General features: G+C 38.3%; 1 protein-coding gene across 4 annotated transcripts in view; it reads right to left on the bottom strand.

Annotated features, from left to right (window-relative positions):
• The window catches only part of LYRM7 (LYR motif containing 7), a 40,838-nt gene that overhangs the window by 19,822 nt on the left and 7,096 nt on the right, over positions 1–13,920 (bottom strand). For all 4 annotated transcript variants that reach the window (XR_009453060.1, XM_059698279.1, XM_059698280.1 and 1 more), the window contains exons 2-4: positions 12,805–12,877; positions 10,331–10,401; positions 6,624–6,705 (exon numbers count right to left, since the gene is read on the bottom strand). Coding sequence is in view for 3 of the 4 variants with exons in the window: in XM_059698279.1 (XP_059554262.1) it covers positions 6,624–6,705; positions 10,331–10,401; positions 12,805–12,877 (226 nt within the window). In the remaining variant the exon portion in view is untranslated. The remainder of the gene's footprint in view (positions 1–6,623; positions 6,706–10,330; positions 10,402–12,804; positions 12,878–13,920) is intronic.

Genomic DNA, 13,920 nt, shown 5'->3' with positions numbered 1-13,920 from the left:
TATGTGACACAGAAAAAGCAGTCCTGAGAGGGAAGTTCATAGCATTACAGGCCTACCTCAAGAAACAAGAAAAAGCTCAAATACTAGTAAACGTTCTAACCCTACAACTAAAAGAATTAAAAGAGAACAAGAAGAAAAGTCCAGAGTAAGTAGAAGAAAGGAAATAATAAAGATCAGAGTGGAAATAAATGACATAGAGACTAAAAAAAATAATACAAAATACTAATACAACCAAAAACTGGTTTCAAAAAGATAAACAAGATTGATGAACCTTTAGCCAGACTCATAAAGAAATAGGAGAAAGGACCCAAATAAATAAAATCAGAAATGAAAGAGGCAAAGTAACAACTGATACCACAAAAATACAAAAGGATTAAGAAAATGCTATGAACATCTACATGCCAACAAACTGGACAACCTGGGCCAAACGGACAAATTTCTGGAAACATAATTTTCTAAAACTCAATCAGGATTAATCAGAAAACCTAAATAGGCTGATAACAAGTAATGAAATTGAAGCAGTAATGAAAAAAACTCCCACCAAACAGAAGTCCTGGACCAGATGGATTTACAGGCGAGTTTTACCAAACATTCAAAGAAGAACTAACACCTATCCTCCTCAAACTATTCAAAAAAATTCAAGAGGGAAGACTTCCAAGCTGTTCACCCTTTTCAGCTACACACATGAACATATGCCCTTCTTCCCATATATAGAAATATCCATTTACTATCTGACCCCTAAGATTTCATCCTGATTCAAATCAGGGATTTCTGGTTGATGTCCATTAGGTCCACATGGCATATACCTGTTAGACCATAGTAAAGAATAAACAGGATACAGCAATAAAAACCTGGAATGGGAAACACATGGCAGTCTACTCCACAGCAAATCCTAAATTCTGGTGTACAGGAAGATCAAGGACTAGCTTTTGGCAAAACAATAAATTCTCTAGTCAACCCATCTGGCAGTACCAAATCCTGTTTTCTGGGAGACCCAAAGACTCTCTCTTGTCCACTATCCTTCAAGGCTCCTTGTTCGTCCTCTTGGGTAGCCTACTTATCAGGAGGTAGAGATATTGGAGAAGATGCCCTTATTTGAGGCTCTGAAGCTTTCATATAAAGAATTCTTTCCAAAAAAAAATGGTGGCAGAGTAGGAGGATGCTGCATGGACAACTGAACAAGCTGGAATTACAACTGAAATATAGAAAGGCTTCATGAATAATCAATGGAAAACTCACAGGAGAGAACCCTGATACCCAAGGACCGAAGGTGAAGACAGCATAGAGACTGGTAGGAGGGGTCAAGGCACAAAAGGACTGGCTAGGCACCCAAAGATGGCAACTGAAGTCCCGGAGAGATATCTCAGCTGTGAGGGGGTGCCACTGAGAACTCTGGGATCTAATCCCAAAGCTGGGCTCCTCAGCAGAGAGCATCAAACTGAGGAGGGTACCCACATAACATCTAGCTGTAAAAAGCTGTGGGGTGCTATCTGCCAGGGAGTGGCAACTGAAAGTTTGGGCACCCTCTTCAAGGGCCAACACACAAAAATTTCCTGTGGAGCCACCCACCTTGTGTTCTGGCAGAGGGAGGGTGAAGTGGACTGGAGCTGTGAGAGCAGAACTCAGGATTGGGGACTCAGGGGATAGAGCTCAGAAGGCAGACACCCCAAGTTTCCTGGGCTGAGTCATTCTCTCACACAGCAGGGACATCTTTCCCACATAGACATTTGCCTTGCCTGCGGGGGAAGACAGTCAACACACCCTATTGGAAAACATCTTGCCCTGAGGCCACTTAAGAGTCTGAAAGTAACAATTAGCCTCCAGGCAGAAGCAACTGCCCCACCTGTTGAAAAAACTCTGGCCACACCTGAGGGCGACTGCCTGGGGACAATTCAACTTGGAATCTTATTAGTCTGTAGGCAGAGGTGGTCTCTGGAGGCGTTGAGTCTTTGCCTGATCCAATTAGTCAGAAACAGCCTTTAACCCTTTGCGGTCCAATTTTATTTTTGGAATTCAAACCGTCTGGTCCAAATTAATTCAAGGGATTGAATGTTGAACTTTTTAATGTTCTTATTTTAAAGTTTAAACCAAAAATTTACTCGTTATATTATTAAGTATGTTCAATCAAAGAGTTTATTCTTTAAAACATTTCATAGTGTGGTATCTTTTCAAACATTTCCCCACATGCAACCCAGCACCATACTGACAATGCATATAATCGCAGCGGTTTGCGGTGTCGACCTCAGCTCCACGTTGGACCTGCTCCTAGCGCCTGGTCTGTCGAGTCAGCCTGGACGTTGGACCGAAAAGGGTTAACACTGTCCTGCACTAGAGATTGAGAAGTATAGAGGATCTACCTAAAACACAATCACAAACCAAACCAACAACCAAAATGAGGAAACAAAGAAACAACCCCCAATTGAAAGAACTAGTGAATTCTCCAGAAGAAGAGATAAATGAAGCAGAGATAAAAAATTTATCTGTAACAGAGTTCAGAGTAATGATGTTAAAAATGCTCAACAGTATGAAAATAGATATAGTAACTATGAAAAAAGAATAGTCTGAGATAAAGAATGACATAACACAAATAAAGAACACATTGGAAGGAATACACAGCAGATTAGGGGAAGCTGAGGACTGAATCAGTGAATTAGAAGACAGAGTTGAAAACATCACTCAATTAGAGAACCAAAAAGAAAAAACAAAAGTCAGGAGAACAGCTTAAAGGAGCTGTGGGACAATGTGAAACATAACAATATTAGAATAGTAGGTGTACCAGAAGAGGCAGAAAGAGAGAAAGAAATAGAGAAGGTGTTCAAAGAAATAATGGTAGAAAACTTCCCTAACCTGGTAAAGGAAAAAGTCACACAAGTTCAGGCGGCACAGAGAACCCCAAACAAGAAGAACCCAAACAGACCTATGCCCAGACACATCATAATTAAAATGCCAAAAGTTAAAGACAAAGAGAAAATCTTAAAGGCAGCAAGAGAAAAGAAAACGGGTACCTACGAAGGAATTCCCATAAGTCTGACACCTGATTTCTTATCAGAAATTCTACAGGCGAGAATGGAATGGCATGAAGTACTTAAGGTAATGGAAAGCAAGGATCTGAGACCAAGATTACTATATCCAGCAAGGTTATCATTCAAAATAGACAGTCAAATAAAGAGCTTCCCAGACAAAAAAAGGTAAAAGAATTCATCACCACCAAGCCAGCATTACAAGAAATGCTAAAGGGATTGATGTAAGGCATTGCTGAGAAGGAGAAACAGAGAGAATTAGCCATACAGAATTAAAATGGCTATAAATAAGTACCTCTCAATAACCCTAAATGTAAATGGATTAAATACTCCAATCAAAAAGTGTAAGGTAGCTGAATGGATACAAAAACATGACCCAACTATATGCTGGCTACAAGAGACCCACTTCAAAACAAAAGACACACACAGACTTTAAAAGCATCATGCTAAGGAAAATAAGCAAGTCGGAGAAAGATAAATATCAAATGATCTCACTCATTTGTGGAATATAATGAACAACATAAACTGATGAACAAAAATAGAGCCAGAGGGGGAGGAAGTATACTAGAATATAATAGAAGTAATCTTGTTATTTATAGATTTTTAATATTTCCTACAACTTTTATGATATCATACTATGTTAATACAGTTTTGGTAATATTATTATACTTAAAATCATTTTATTCTTGAAACACAAAGTTTGTTGCATGTAATATTATATGTAAGATGATTTTTCTTGAATAATTGGTGTTTATTGCATGTAACATTACTATATTTAAAATAGTTTTTCTTTACATTAAAAAAAAACTGAAAAAATAAAGTAGAGCAATCACAGTAATGTAATAGTTAAGAGGTCTGAGTATTTTAAGTCTCTCTGTTGCCAATAACTATATTTAAGTAAATCAACCTGAAATTTTGTGTCATTGTCTATAAAGTAGTAAATAATACCTTAAAAAAAAAACAAAAACACGAATTATTTCAGCCCAGCTGGCATGGCACAGTGGTTGAGCATTGACCTATGAACCAGAGGGTCACAGTTCAATTCCTGGCCAGGGCACATACCTGGGTTTTGGGCTCAGTCTCCAGTGTTGGGCATACAGGAGACAGCCGATCAATGATTATCTGTCATCATTGAAGCTTCCCTCTCTCTCTCCCTATTTCTTCCTCTCTGAAATTAATAAAAATATATTTTTTAAAAAGAATTCTTTCAAATCAATAGTAAAAAGGCAGATAATTGCCAAGGAAATGGGCAAGAAACTTAAAAAGCCATTTCATAAAATAACAGGCCATTAAACAACTGAAAAGGTGCTGATACTTCATTGGTTATCAGAGAAATGCAAATTAAAATCACAATGTAATACCATTACACAACTACCAGAAAGACTAAAATTAAAGAGCTACACAGTACCAAGTATTATTGAGGATATAAAGCAACTGGAGCTCTATCCAGCAGGTGGACATCCCCTGAGGGGTCCCAGACTGTGAGATGGCACAGTCCGGCTGAGGGACCGCCACCCTCCCTTCTCTAAACCCTGCCCCAGCCCCCGCCAGTGCACATTGTCGTGCACTGTGCCTGTAGTAAACACATAATCGCTTTGACCTGGACAATTCACTGATATCTCCAAGAAATGCATTATATTTGTATTTGTGTATATATATATATATCCATGCACATACATATTTTTTAAACCAGAAGGCACATATAAAATATTCACAGAATCATTATTTATTATAGTCCAAAATCAGAAACAACCCAAACCAACAATAGTAGAATGAATAAACTGTAATATATTCAAGCAATATTTATAGAAATGTTGCTGTACACAACAATATAGATGATTCTCACAAATATAATGTTGAAAGAAGCCAGATAAAACAGTAATACTGTATGATGTAATTTATATAAAGTAAAAATATTTATTAAGTTAAAAATTGATAGTGTTAAAAGTCAGGACAGTGGTCATGCTTGTGGGGTGGGGATGACTGGGAGGGACATAAGGTCATGTGGGGGCTTTTGAAGTATGGTAGTACTATACAGCTTGATATGGATGTTGGTTACATGAGTATTTCACTTTGTGAAAATTCAGTGGTCTATACAGTTATAAATTGGGCACTTTTCTTTTTGCATGTTATACTTTAAAGAAAAAAGCCTTTCAAACAATGCTAATGTCATCTTCTTTGTTGTTATTGTTGTCCCACAGAAACTTTAGGGAATAAAAACAAATCCCATCCCCTGATCGCCCGCCCAGCCACCTCCCTCAGAGGGAGGTCGTGGGTGGCAGCATAGTGGCGGGGTGATTCAGGGAGGGGCCGGCCACTCGACATCCCCAGATTGGCCTGCCAGGGTTGCCTCCCACAGAGGGAGGCCATCGGTGACCGCGGAGGGGTGATTCGGGGTGGGGCTGGCCACTCGCTGTCCACAGATCGGCCCGCTGGTCACCTCCTGCAGAGGGAGGCCAGACTGTGCCTTAAGCCCACTTCCTGCATGTTGGACATCCCCTGAGGGCTCCCGGACTGTGAGAGGGCGCAGGCCGGGCTGAGGGACCCCTTTGATTTCACGGATTTTCATGCACCGGGCCTCTAGTATAATATGAAATTCTGCCGAAGCCCCACCAGGAGTCTTGAGGTATAATGAAGGATCCTTTACTCTATTCTTATTTCTTATAATCCCAATTGTTCTGAATTAAAATAACTCTAATCCTATCTAATAATAGTCAAACATGATAATTGACCGTACCTTTGCTACACCTCCCATGGGCTAATCAGCACGATATGCAAATTAATCACCAACAAAGATGGCGGCTAATTTGCATACCGCAGGCAGGGCGGGACAGCGCCATCCCACCTGCCCTGCCGCCATCAGGGCCTTCTATCTGCAATCCTGGGCAGGGCGGGGGGGGGGGGGGTGCCCATGTGCGACCGGACCCCCGGGGCGGCCGGGTGGGGCAGCAGCGATCCGCCAGCCCACCCGGGTGTCCCATGTGCGACCCAGGGAGGGGCCCCAACCCCCCGATCTGCCCTGCCCTGTGTGGGACCGGGGGCGGCGCCCCAATCCCCTGATCAGCCCTGCCCTGTGCGCAACCTGGGGAGGCGGGGCAGGCACCTAGGGATCGGCCTGCCATCTGCCACCCAGGGAGCGGGCCTAAGCCAGCAGGTGGTTATCTCCCAAGGGGTCCCAGACTGTGAGAGGGCACAAGTGGTGCTGAGGGACACCCCCCACCCCCGCCAGTGCACAAATTTTTGTGCACCAGGCCTCTAGTCATAGAATAAAAGATAGAGAAACAGACTTAGTCTAGGTAAGTGGTAAATGGTACTATAAATATTAAGAACCCCAAATAAATATAAAAATAGTCATACTGTCTTTGTAACTGTAGTTTTGTAATATAATCAGTAAAGTTTTTTAAAAAAAATTTAAAAAGAAAAAATTTGGTAAAACAAAGTTTCATACTTGAGTATTTTTAAATGGTAGCCTTACAAATATGTATAATGATACCACATTGGCAAAATCAAGCTCTTTTACCAATCAGCATTAAAAGCACTGTAATTGCTCAATATTTTAAAACACGTTGCAATCAGAAAACATTTTTCTTTTACTTTACTTACTCAGTGTATTGTGGTCTGTGTGAATACCTTGTACAACAGATGTTCTGAGCAACAATTCCACATCAGAACCTATTTTTATTAGCTGTTAAGAAAACCAAACACAGAATAAATCCTTCAGGTGTTTTTCAATGGTTCATATGAATGTACTGTTTTTGAAAAGTATAGGTTTACTACAAATTTTTTATGTAATAATCTGCCTTTAACTTTTTATAACCATTCTAAGTGTGCAGAAAGCTCAGACAGGCATATACTTTTAACTTTTATCCACCTGTTCATATTTTGATCCAAACAGGTTTAGAGTATTTTTTTGTTGTACATACATATTTTACAATGTGTTTAAAACACATAGTTTTTTTGGGTGGTGGTAGTGTATCTTTCTTTTATAGACTTGGATGTTCTGAACACTAGAAAGAGTGTTGGATTAGGAGTCAGAATACTTGGATTCCAATTCTGGTTCTGTCATTAAGTGTATGGCCTTGGTTTAATAACCTACTCTGAGTTTCAGACCTCATTATTTGCAAAATGAAGAAATGGACCAGAACAGCAATTCTCAACACTGTGGACCCCTTGAGGCACCTTAACACCCTTTCAGAGGATCCATGATGTCAAATTTATTTTCATGATACTAGAGCCTAGACCAGTGGTCGGCAAACTGTGGCTCGCGAGCCACATGCAGCTCTTTGGCCCCTTGAGTGTGGCTCTTCCACAAAATACCGACTTCTGCACATGGGCCACAAAGTTTCAATCGCACAGTGCGTGCGTGCCCGCCCGCACATGGTATTTTGTGGAAGAGCCACACTCAAGGGGCCAAAGAGCTGCATGTGGCTCGCGAGGCGCAGTTTGCTGACCACTGGCCTAGACCCTTCTACACTGTTTGAATTTTGAGAAGTAGAGTTTTCTCTATGAAATACCATTTGTACTTGAATGAACCACTGATAGGCAGACAAACTATGATTATTCAGACTTGGGTATTTGCTAGATTTTTTTCTTGAAAATGAGTGAAGTGAGGAGGGAAGTTAACAGAGGTCAGATGATATGCTCTTATAGGTCATGGGATGAGGAGTCATGGAGGTTGTGAGCAGAGGAAGGATAGAATATGCCTTTAAAAAAAAAGGTTCACTCTGCCTTTAAAAGTATTGAGACCAGGCTGTAGGAATTTAGGGCAAAAGAAGGAAGACCCAGGAGGAGGCTGTTGTAACAATTCAGTGAGAAATGATGGTAACTTGAACCTGGAGATAATGATGAGGAGGGTGAGAAGTGGTTGAATTCTAGGTATATTTTGAAGGTTAAGCCAATAGGATCTGCTGCCAGATTAAAGTATGAGAGAAGGAAAGCAGTCAAGACAGCACAAAGGATATTGGTCTGAACATCAAGAGGAGGGAGCTGCCATTAATTGACATGAAAGCCTGTGGGTGACCAAAACCTCACACGCTGACAGACTTGAGAAGCTTCTTAGCAAGGCAGAGAAAGGGAAAAAAAAGGGCCTCTCCTTGGAGGTGCAGAAGCTGAGTGGAGTCCTAGGTCTAAGGTTGGGAACAAGGATAAATGAGGAGCAAGGGATTAGAGGAGACCAAGAGGTGGTGCGTATGAATTCTAGAGCCAAAAAAAAATTTTTTTTTTAATATATAACTTCCATTGGACTAATAGGAATAGAGTTCTACATTAAAACTAACCTTTAAGGAAATTTATCACTTGGTGATGTATAGTTTCAAAGAATATTCACAATTTTTGGAAAAGGCTATTATATACTCCTTTACCTTTCCAACTACTTGTGTGAGACTGAATTTTCTTCATATACTTCAACCTAAAAAACATGCTGAATGAGGAAGCAGATAGAATATAGCTGACTTCTATTAAGCCAGACATGAAAGAGATTTGAAAAATGTAAAGCATGCCATTCTTCTCACTAAATTATTTTGAAAATGTAGTATTTTTCATAAATAATGTATTTTTTAACATGTAATGGGTCTATTGTTTTCAAATGATTCAATCAATATCTATTTAAAATTTTTCAGTTTTAAATCCTAATATAGTAAATACTGGTAAGTATAACACATAAACAGCACTTTTTAGGGTACTCAATTTTTAAGAAGGTAAAGGGGTCTTGAGACCAAAAAGTTTGAAAACTGCTGATATAGAGGATGCTTAAGTTTCCTTTTGGTGCCAAGTCTAACAAACCCTCTAATATATGACAATGTAATTATCCAAAAACTACTAAATATTTAACATATGAAGAGTTGTAGAAAGTACCATATGTATTTATATATAACAAATATCTAATTTCTAGATTGCTTAATGTTAAATTAATACTCTAAAAGTAAATTGGGAGATTGTAGTTCATTTTCTCAGTTTAGTTGATATAAACAATTTAAAATGTAAAAAATTTTAGAAGTTTAAATCATGATTTAAAAATTTAGAAATTGCCAAATTGTTATCAGTTACTAAATAACAAATAGGACAAACCTCCATATATACCTTTTAACTTCAATTCAGAACTTGACTCTAAAGTCATCTTAACTTCTACATGAATAAGAATTTCATAGTCCCTGTTTGCCCTATCATATGCTTAAGGGAAATCTTTCCCTTTTTTGTTTATATTACAGGAATAGAAATTCTTAAGCTATTTCATTTTGTCTCATTGGCTTATTACAGATATTTACTATTTCAAAAATACATTTTTCAAAATATAAATGGTTTTCATAAAAAAATTTTAACATTCGGAAATTCTATTTAAACACAGAAGAATTTCTCTAATTTATACTTTCCTTTTTATCAAACCAATTCTTGGAATCATAACTACCCCTGCAAATAGTTTTCCATTTTTCATTTTCTTCCTATGGGTCCTTTCCCTATATTTATCCAAGGTTAGAAACAGGAATATTTAGGAAGCTCAAAACTGAGATAGTGTATATATGCAGCATGATTTTATACAGGAAACAAATCATTGTGAATTTTTTCAATAAATATGCATTGGGAGTACCAGGGAGCTCACGGACTAATTTCAGTAGACTGTCTTAAACAATTGACTAAAATGCAAATATTAAAGGCAAACCAAGAGTGTTCATGAACTGTGGCTGGTTAACTTCCATTGCCAAGACAGGAATTTAAAAAAAAAAATCTGTCTAGTTGAGCTAAATGAGTAGGTGTTTCCTCTATAGTTCTGAGTTACCACAGCACTCATTCTTTTCAGTTTCAGTCAGTTGCCTTAAGTGAAGATAGCGCTTCTGTGGGTGTCTGAGTTGATTCAGCTGCTCTTGTTTTGACCAGGGCTACCATCCTTGTTCTTTTTACCAGGCAACTTGTTTTCTTATGGCTGTAGGCAGATGACCCAGAGGAGGTGAGCCATACCAAACAAGTGAAGGTTATCTACAGTTGCTTTAACTATCGGGTTTTTATTTCACATAACCCCTCTATTTTCATCATTTCCTCTAGTTCAGCGGTTCTCAACCTGTGGGTCGCGACCCCTTTGGCGTTGAACGACCCTTTCACAGGGGTCGCCTAAGACCATCCTGCATATCAGATATTTACATTACGATTCATAACAGTAGCAACATTACAGTTTGAAGTAGCAACGAAAATAATGTTATGGTTGGGTCACAACATGAGGAACTGCATTTAAAGGGCCAGAAGGTTGAGAACCACTGCTCTAGTTGCTAATACAATTGACAAGCATTTTATTATAAAATTGAAAAATTCAATTACTGTACCTCTTCTATTTTCTTAGAAGAAGCTTCATTTTTATTACTTTTGAATTCTTCATTTATTTTTATTCTGGCTGCTACAGAAAGAAAAATACACAAAGTTATTTGCTTTTCTAATTTATAATTCCTGCCCCAATAATTTACATGTTATTCATTATGAATGACTATTTCTCTAGTAGAGGAAATATATTTGCTCCATGTAAAACGAAGTATAAAAATCAGAAATTTATTAAAGAAGTCTCTTGGAGAGCTTATGACAGGCGGGCAAGTTTGTAATTAAATCTAATATAAGCCTTCAGCACTCTAATACTTTTGTTTCCTGCTTTTCACTTCCAGTTTCATTGGTGTACTTCTAGATATTAGATTCAATAAATCCAATGTAATTCTTTGTTTCTATAAATCTAAGAATTTAAATTAAAATGTTTTTAAGATGGCAAAACTCAATACTTACAAGCACATTAACCCAGACACACATACACAAATTAAAATATATAGCAGCTCTGAGCACCATGGCTGACATGTAAAGTAAATGATAAATAAAACTTTTGTTCATGTACACCACTGAGACTTCAGCATCATTACAGCAGCATGATTCAGTTTAACCTGACAAACTGCCTTATTGTATTGCTGTAAGCATTTAATGGAATGATCCATATAAAGTGCTTAGTAAACATACAATGTTACCTGTTCTTATAATTACTTCACTTAAAAACATTTAAAGCAACAAAAATATGCTATTTTGATGGGAGAATAGTCATAAAACCTTCCTTTTATGCTTCAGAATTTCAATATGCAAAGTGGTTCAGAGTTTGGGCTTTGGAACCAGACTGCTTAGGCTGAATCCTAGCTCTACCTCTTGCTAAGTAAAATGTGGGGCAAATTCTTTCACATTTTTCAGTTTCTTATCTTAACAGAAATCATACAGTAAAACCTCAGTATAATGGACTAATTCGGGTGAGGCAGGGTGTCTGTTAAAGCTGACAGTCTATTTTATAATAAAACTAGAGGTCTGGTGCACGAAATTCATGCACAGGTAGGGTCCCTAGATCTGGCTGGTGATCAGAGCCGATTGGGGCCTTCTGGCTGCCGGCTGGGGCCTTCCTTTGTTCTGTGCCACCTTCTGGTGGTCAGTGCAAGACATAGTGAGTGATCGAACTCCCGGTCTCCTGGTTGAACTCCCGAGGGGACACTATGCGTATTAGTCTTTTATATATATGTAGTAGACAGGTTTTCCAAATGTATATGTTAAAAAATTGACAAATGTAGATACATTTGTGTAATTAAAATTATGTATGAAAGTTTAATTTCACAGAAAACTTTTCTACATGTATGACTGTAATTTTAAATTTATACTAAATAGGTCTAGTAAATGTGTGCATTCACCAGTCACTGTGAATAAACAAATGCACACGTCTGGGGCAGGCATGGCTTAGCTCATGTCGGAAGATGGGTGGCATGCATTAAAACTGCTGAAGAAAGTCACGCCATGCAACAATAGAACCAATTACCCCGTGGAATGTTACAAAGGAAAAACAAACAAAAACTTAACTTCTAATGCTTTGGTATCTGTGATCAAATGCTAATCATTTGCTGAACATTGTTTACAAGCAATCATTCTTGGACTTAAATATGCAGACTATGGTTGTAGATATGTAACATTTATTTATGTTGGTAAAATTACTAGTATTTTTCAAACATATGGCCTATTCACTAAAATGTGTTAAAAATAAATTTTTTAATAACAAATAAACAAAATAACAAATTTATCAATTTAATTATAAACAAATCTTGGTTTAAAGCATTTTAAAATTAATAGGGTGTTAAATTAATTTCACATGAAATACAGGCTAGAAATTTTTCCATTAAATCCTAATTCTGTTAAATCAATCTCCACAAAATCAAGGGTTTACTGTAATAGCAACTATATCACAGGGTTGTTATAATAATTAAATGAGGAATTTGTGTAAAGTACAATACAAGGCATATGTTTTAATATTCAAGAAATTCCTTTTGGTGAATTACAAAAACTAGAATTTCCTGGGACAGTGGAGACACTTAACCTAGGTAAAGAGGTTTAGAAATGTATGAGGATTGGAAGTGAACATGACCAACACAGAACCAGGTAAGATAGAGATCACTTAAAACAGTGAAATGCTAAATGTGGAATTGCTTGGAATAGATTCTCTTTCTTAGGTGCTGTCACTTCTAGAATGACACAAGGCATTAACAATATGATAGTATCTAGTCCTAGAGTGTGTGAAATTGTGATAATAAAATAGAGAAAGGACTTTAATTTTCTTTAAGTGTATACTCCTCAAAAAAGTGTAATTGTAAACTAATCTTTATAACACATAACAACATCAGGGAAGAGGTAGTGAAGGCCATTCCCTAAGATGAGGCTTGACTATACAGGGTTTCTTGGATATATGAGCAGCCATCTGAAGAATAGACTTGTTCCAAAGGAAAATTAGTAAGCTTACCTTCTAATGCTCTGGTATCATTTTTAAAAACTTGTTGTCTGGTCCTGTGCAATCTTTTAAAGAGCTGTAAAACCTATCAAGAAAATAAGAACTCAGACAGCAAAAGAAAAAAAATCACATTTTACATAATTACAAGATTTAAATAGTAATTCTCTTCTGTTCGTTTCATTGACTATTTTTTAAAGTAGCTGATGAAAACCAGGGTTTCTGGAAATACCTTTACATTGATTATTAATTAAATTAAAAAACTTTATTTACAAAAATAATACAAAGGTCTTTGAAACAAAACAATATAAAGATAGTTAAAAAGTTAGTAATTCCCCTGCAAAACCAGTCTGCCAAGGTAAACAACTTTACCAGTCTGGTAGGTATTATCATTTTTCTTAAGATAAGGAGGCCTTCTGTTCTTGAAGTGAGGCACATACTAGTATACACGAACTCGTGAACTTATTAAATCTTAGAGCTCAGAAGGAAGATATTTTGGGTAATTCAGGCAAGTTCAATTGTGATTTTTCAAAAAATAAGTAGAATGCTGACACTTTTGATTTTTACAAGATTATGTTAAAAAATGGACAGAAAAGAGCCTGGCACTTTGGTAGGAGTCCGATTGTGAGGAGGATTTAGCGATAGACTGAGGCCACCTCGCACTTCTTTAAAAAACACACAAACTAGTCCCGAAAGGCGGAGCCTAGCCTGGGAGAGCCCAGCTGTGCCCAAACCCCCACAGCTGTAGCCAGCCCCGACTGAGGAGCCCAGCCCCAAAGAGCCCAGCCCCGAACAGCCAAACCCGGTCTGGAGGGCGGAACCTCGCCCCAAAGAGCCCAGCCCCTAAGCAATACCTGTTCCTCCCGCAGGCCCAAGGAGCCCAGCCTGTGTGTCAGTGATTTCCACAGGCACCTCTCCTTGAGAGTCAGCAGCCCTTTCAACCTCTGGCTCTAGGCCAGGATGCTCCCTTTTGGGTTCTTTCCTGTAAGGCACTCTGGTGGAGACCGGGGCTTCCCCCAGGCCCGGATCAATATGATTGTCATGGCCCCAGCCCGGACTAGCCCAGCCACAGCCTCAGGGCTGACACTAGTTCTGAAGCGCCGAGCCTAGACTCTAAGACCCAACCTAGTC

Source organism: Myotis daubentonii, chromosome 5 (genome assembly GCF_963259705.1).
Source record: "Myotis daubentonii chromosome 5, mMyoDau2.1, whole genome shotgun sequence".
Lineage (NCBI taxonomy): Eukaryota > Metazoa > Chordata > Mammalia > Chiroptera > Vespertilionidae > Myotis > Myotis daubentonii.
Note: the sequence above shows the minus strand (reverse complement) of the source record. Positions and strands in the feature narration are given on the sequence as shown.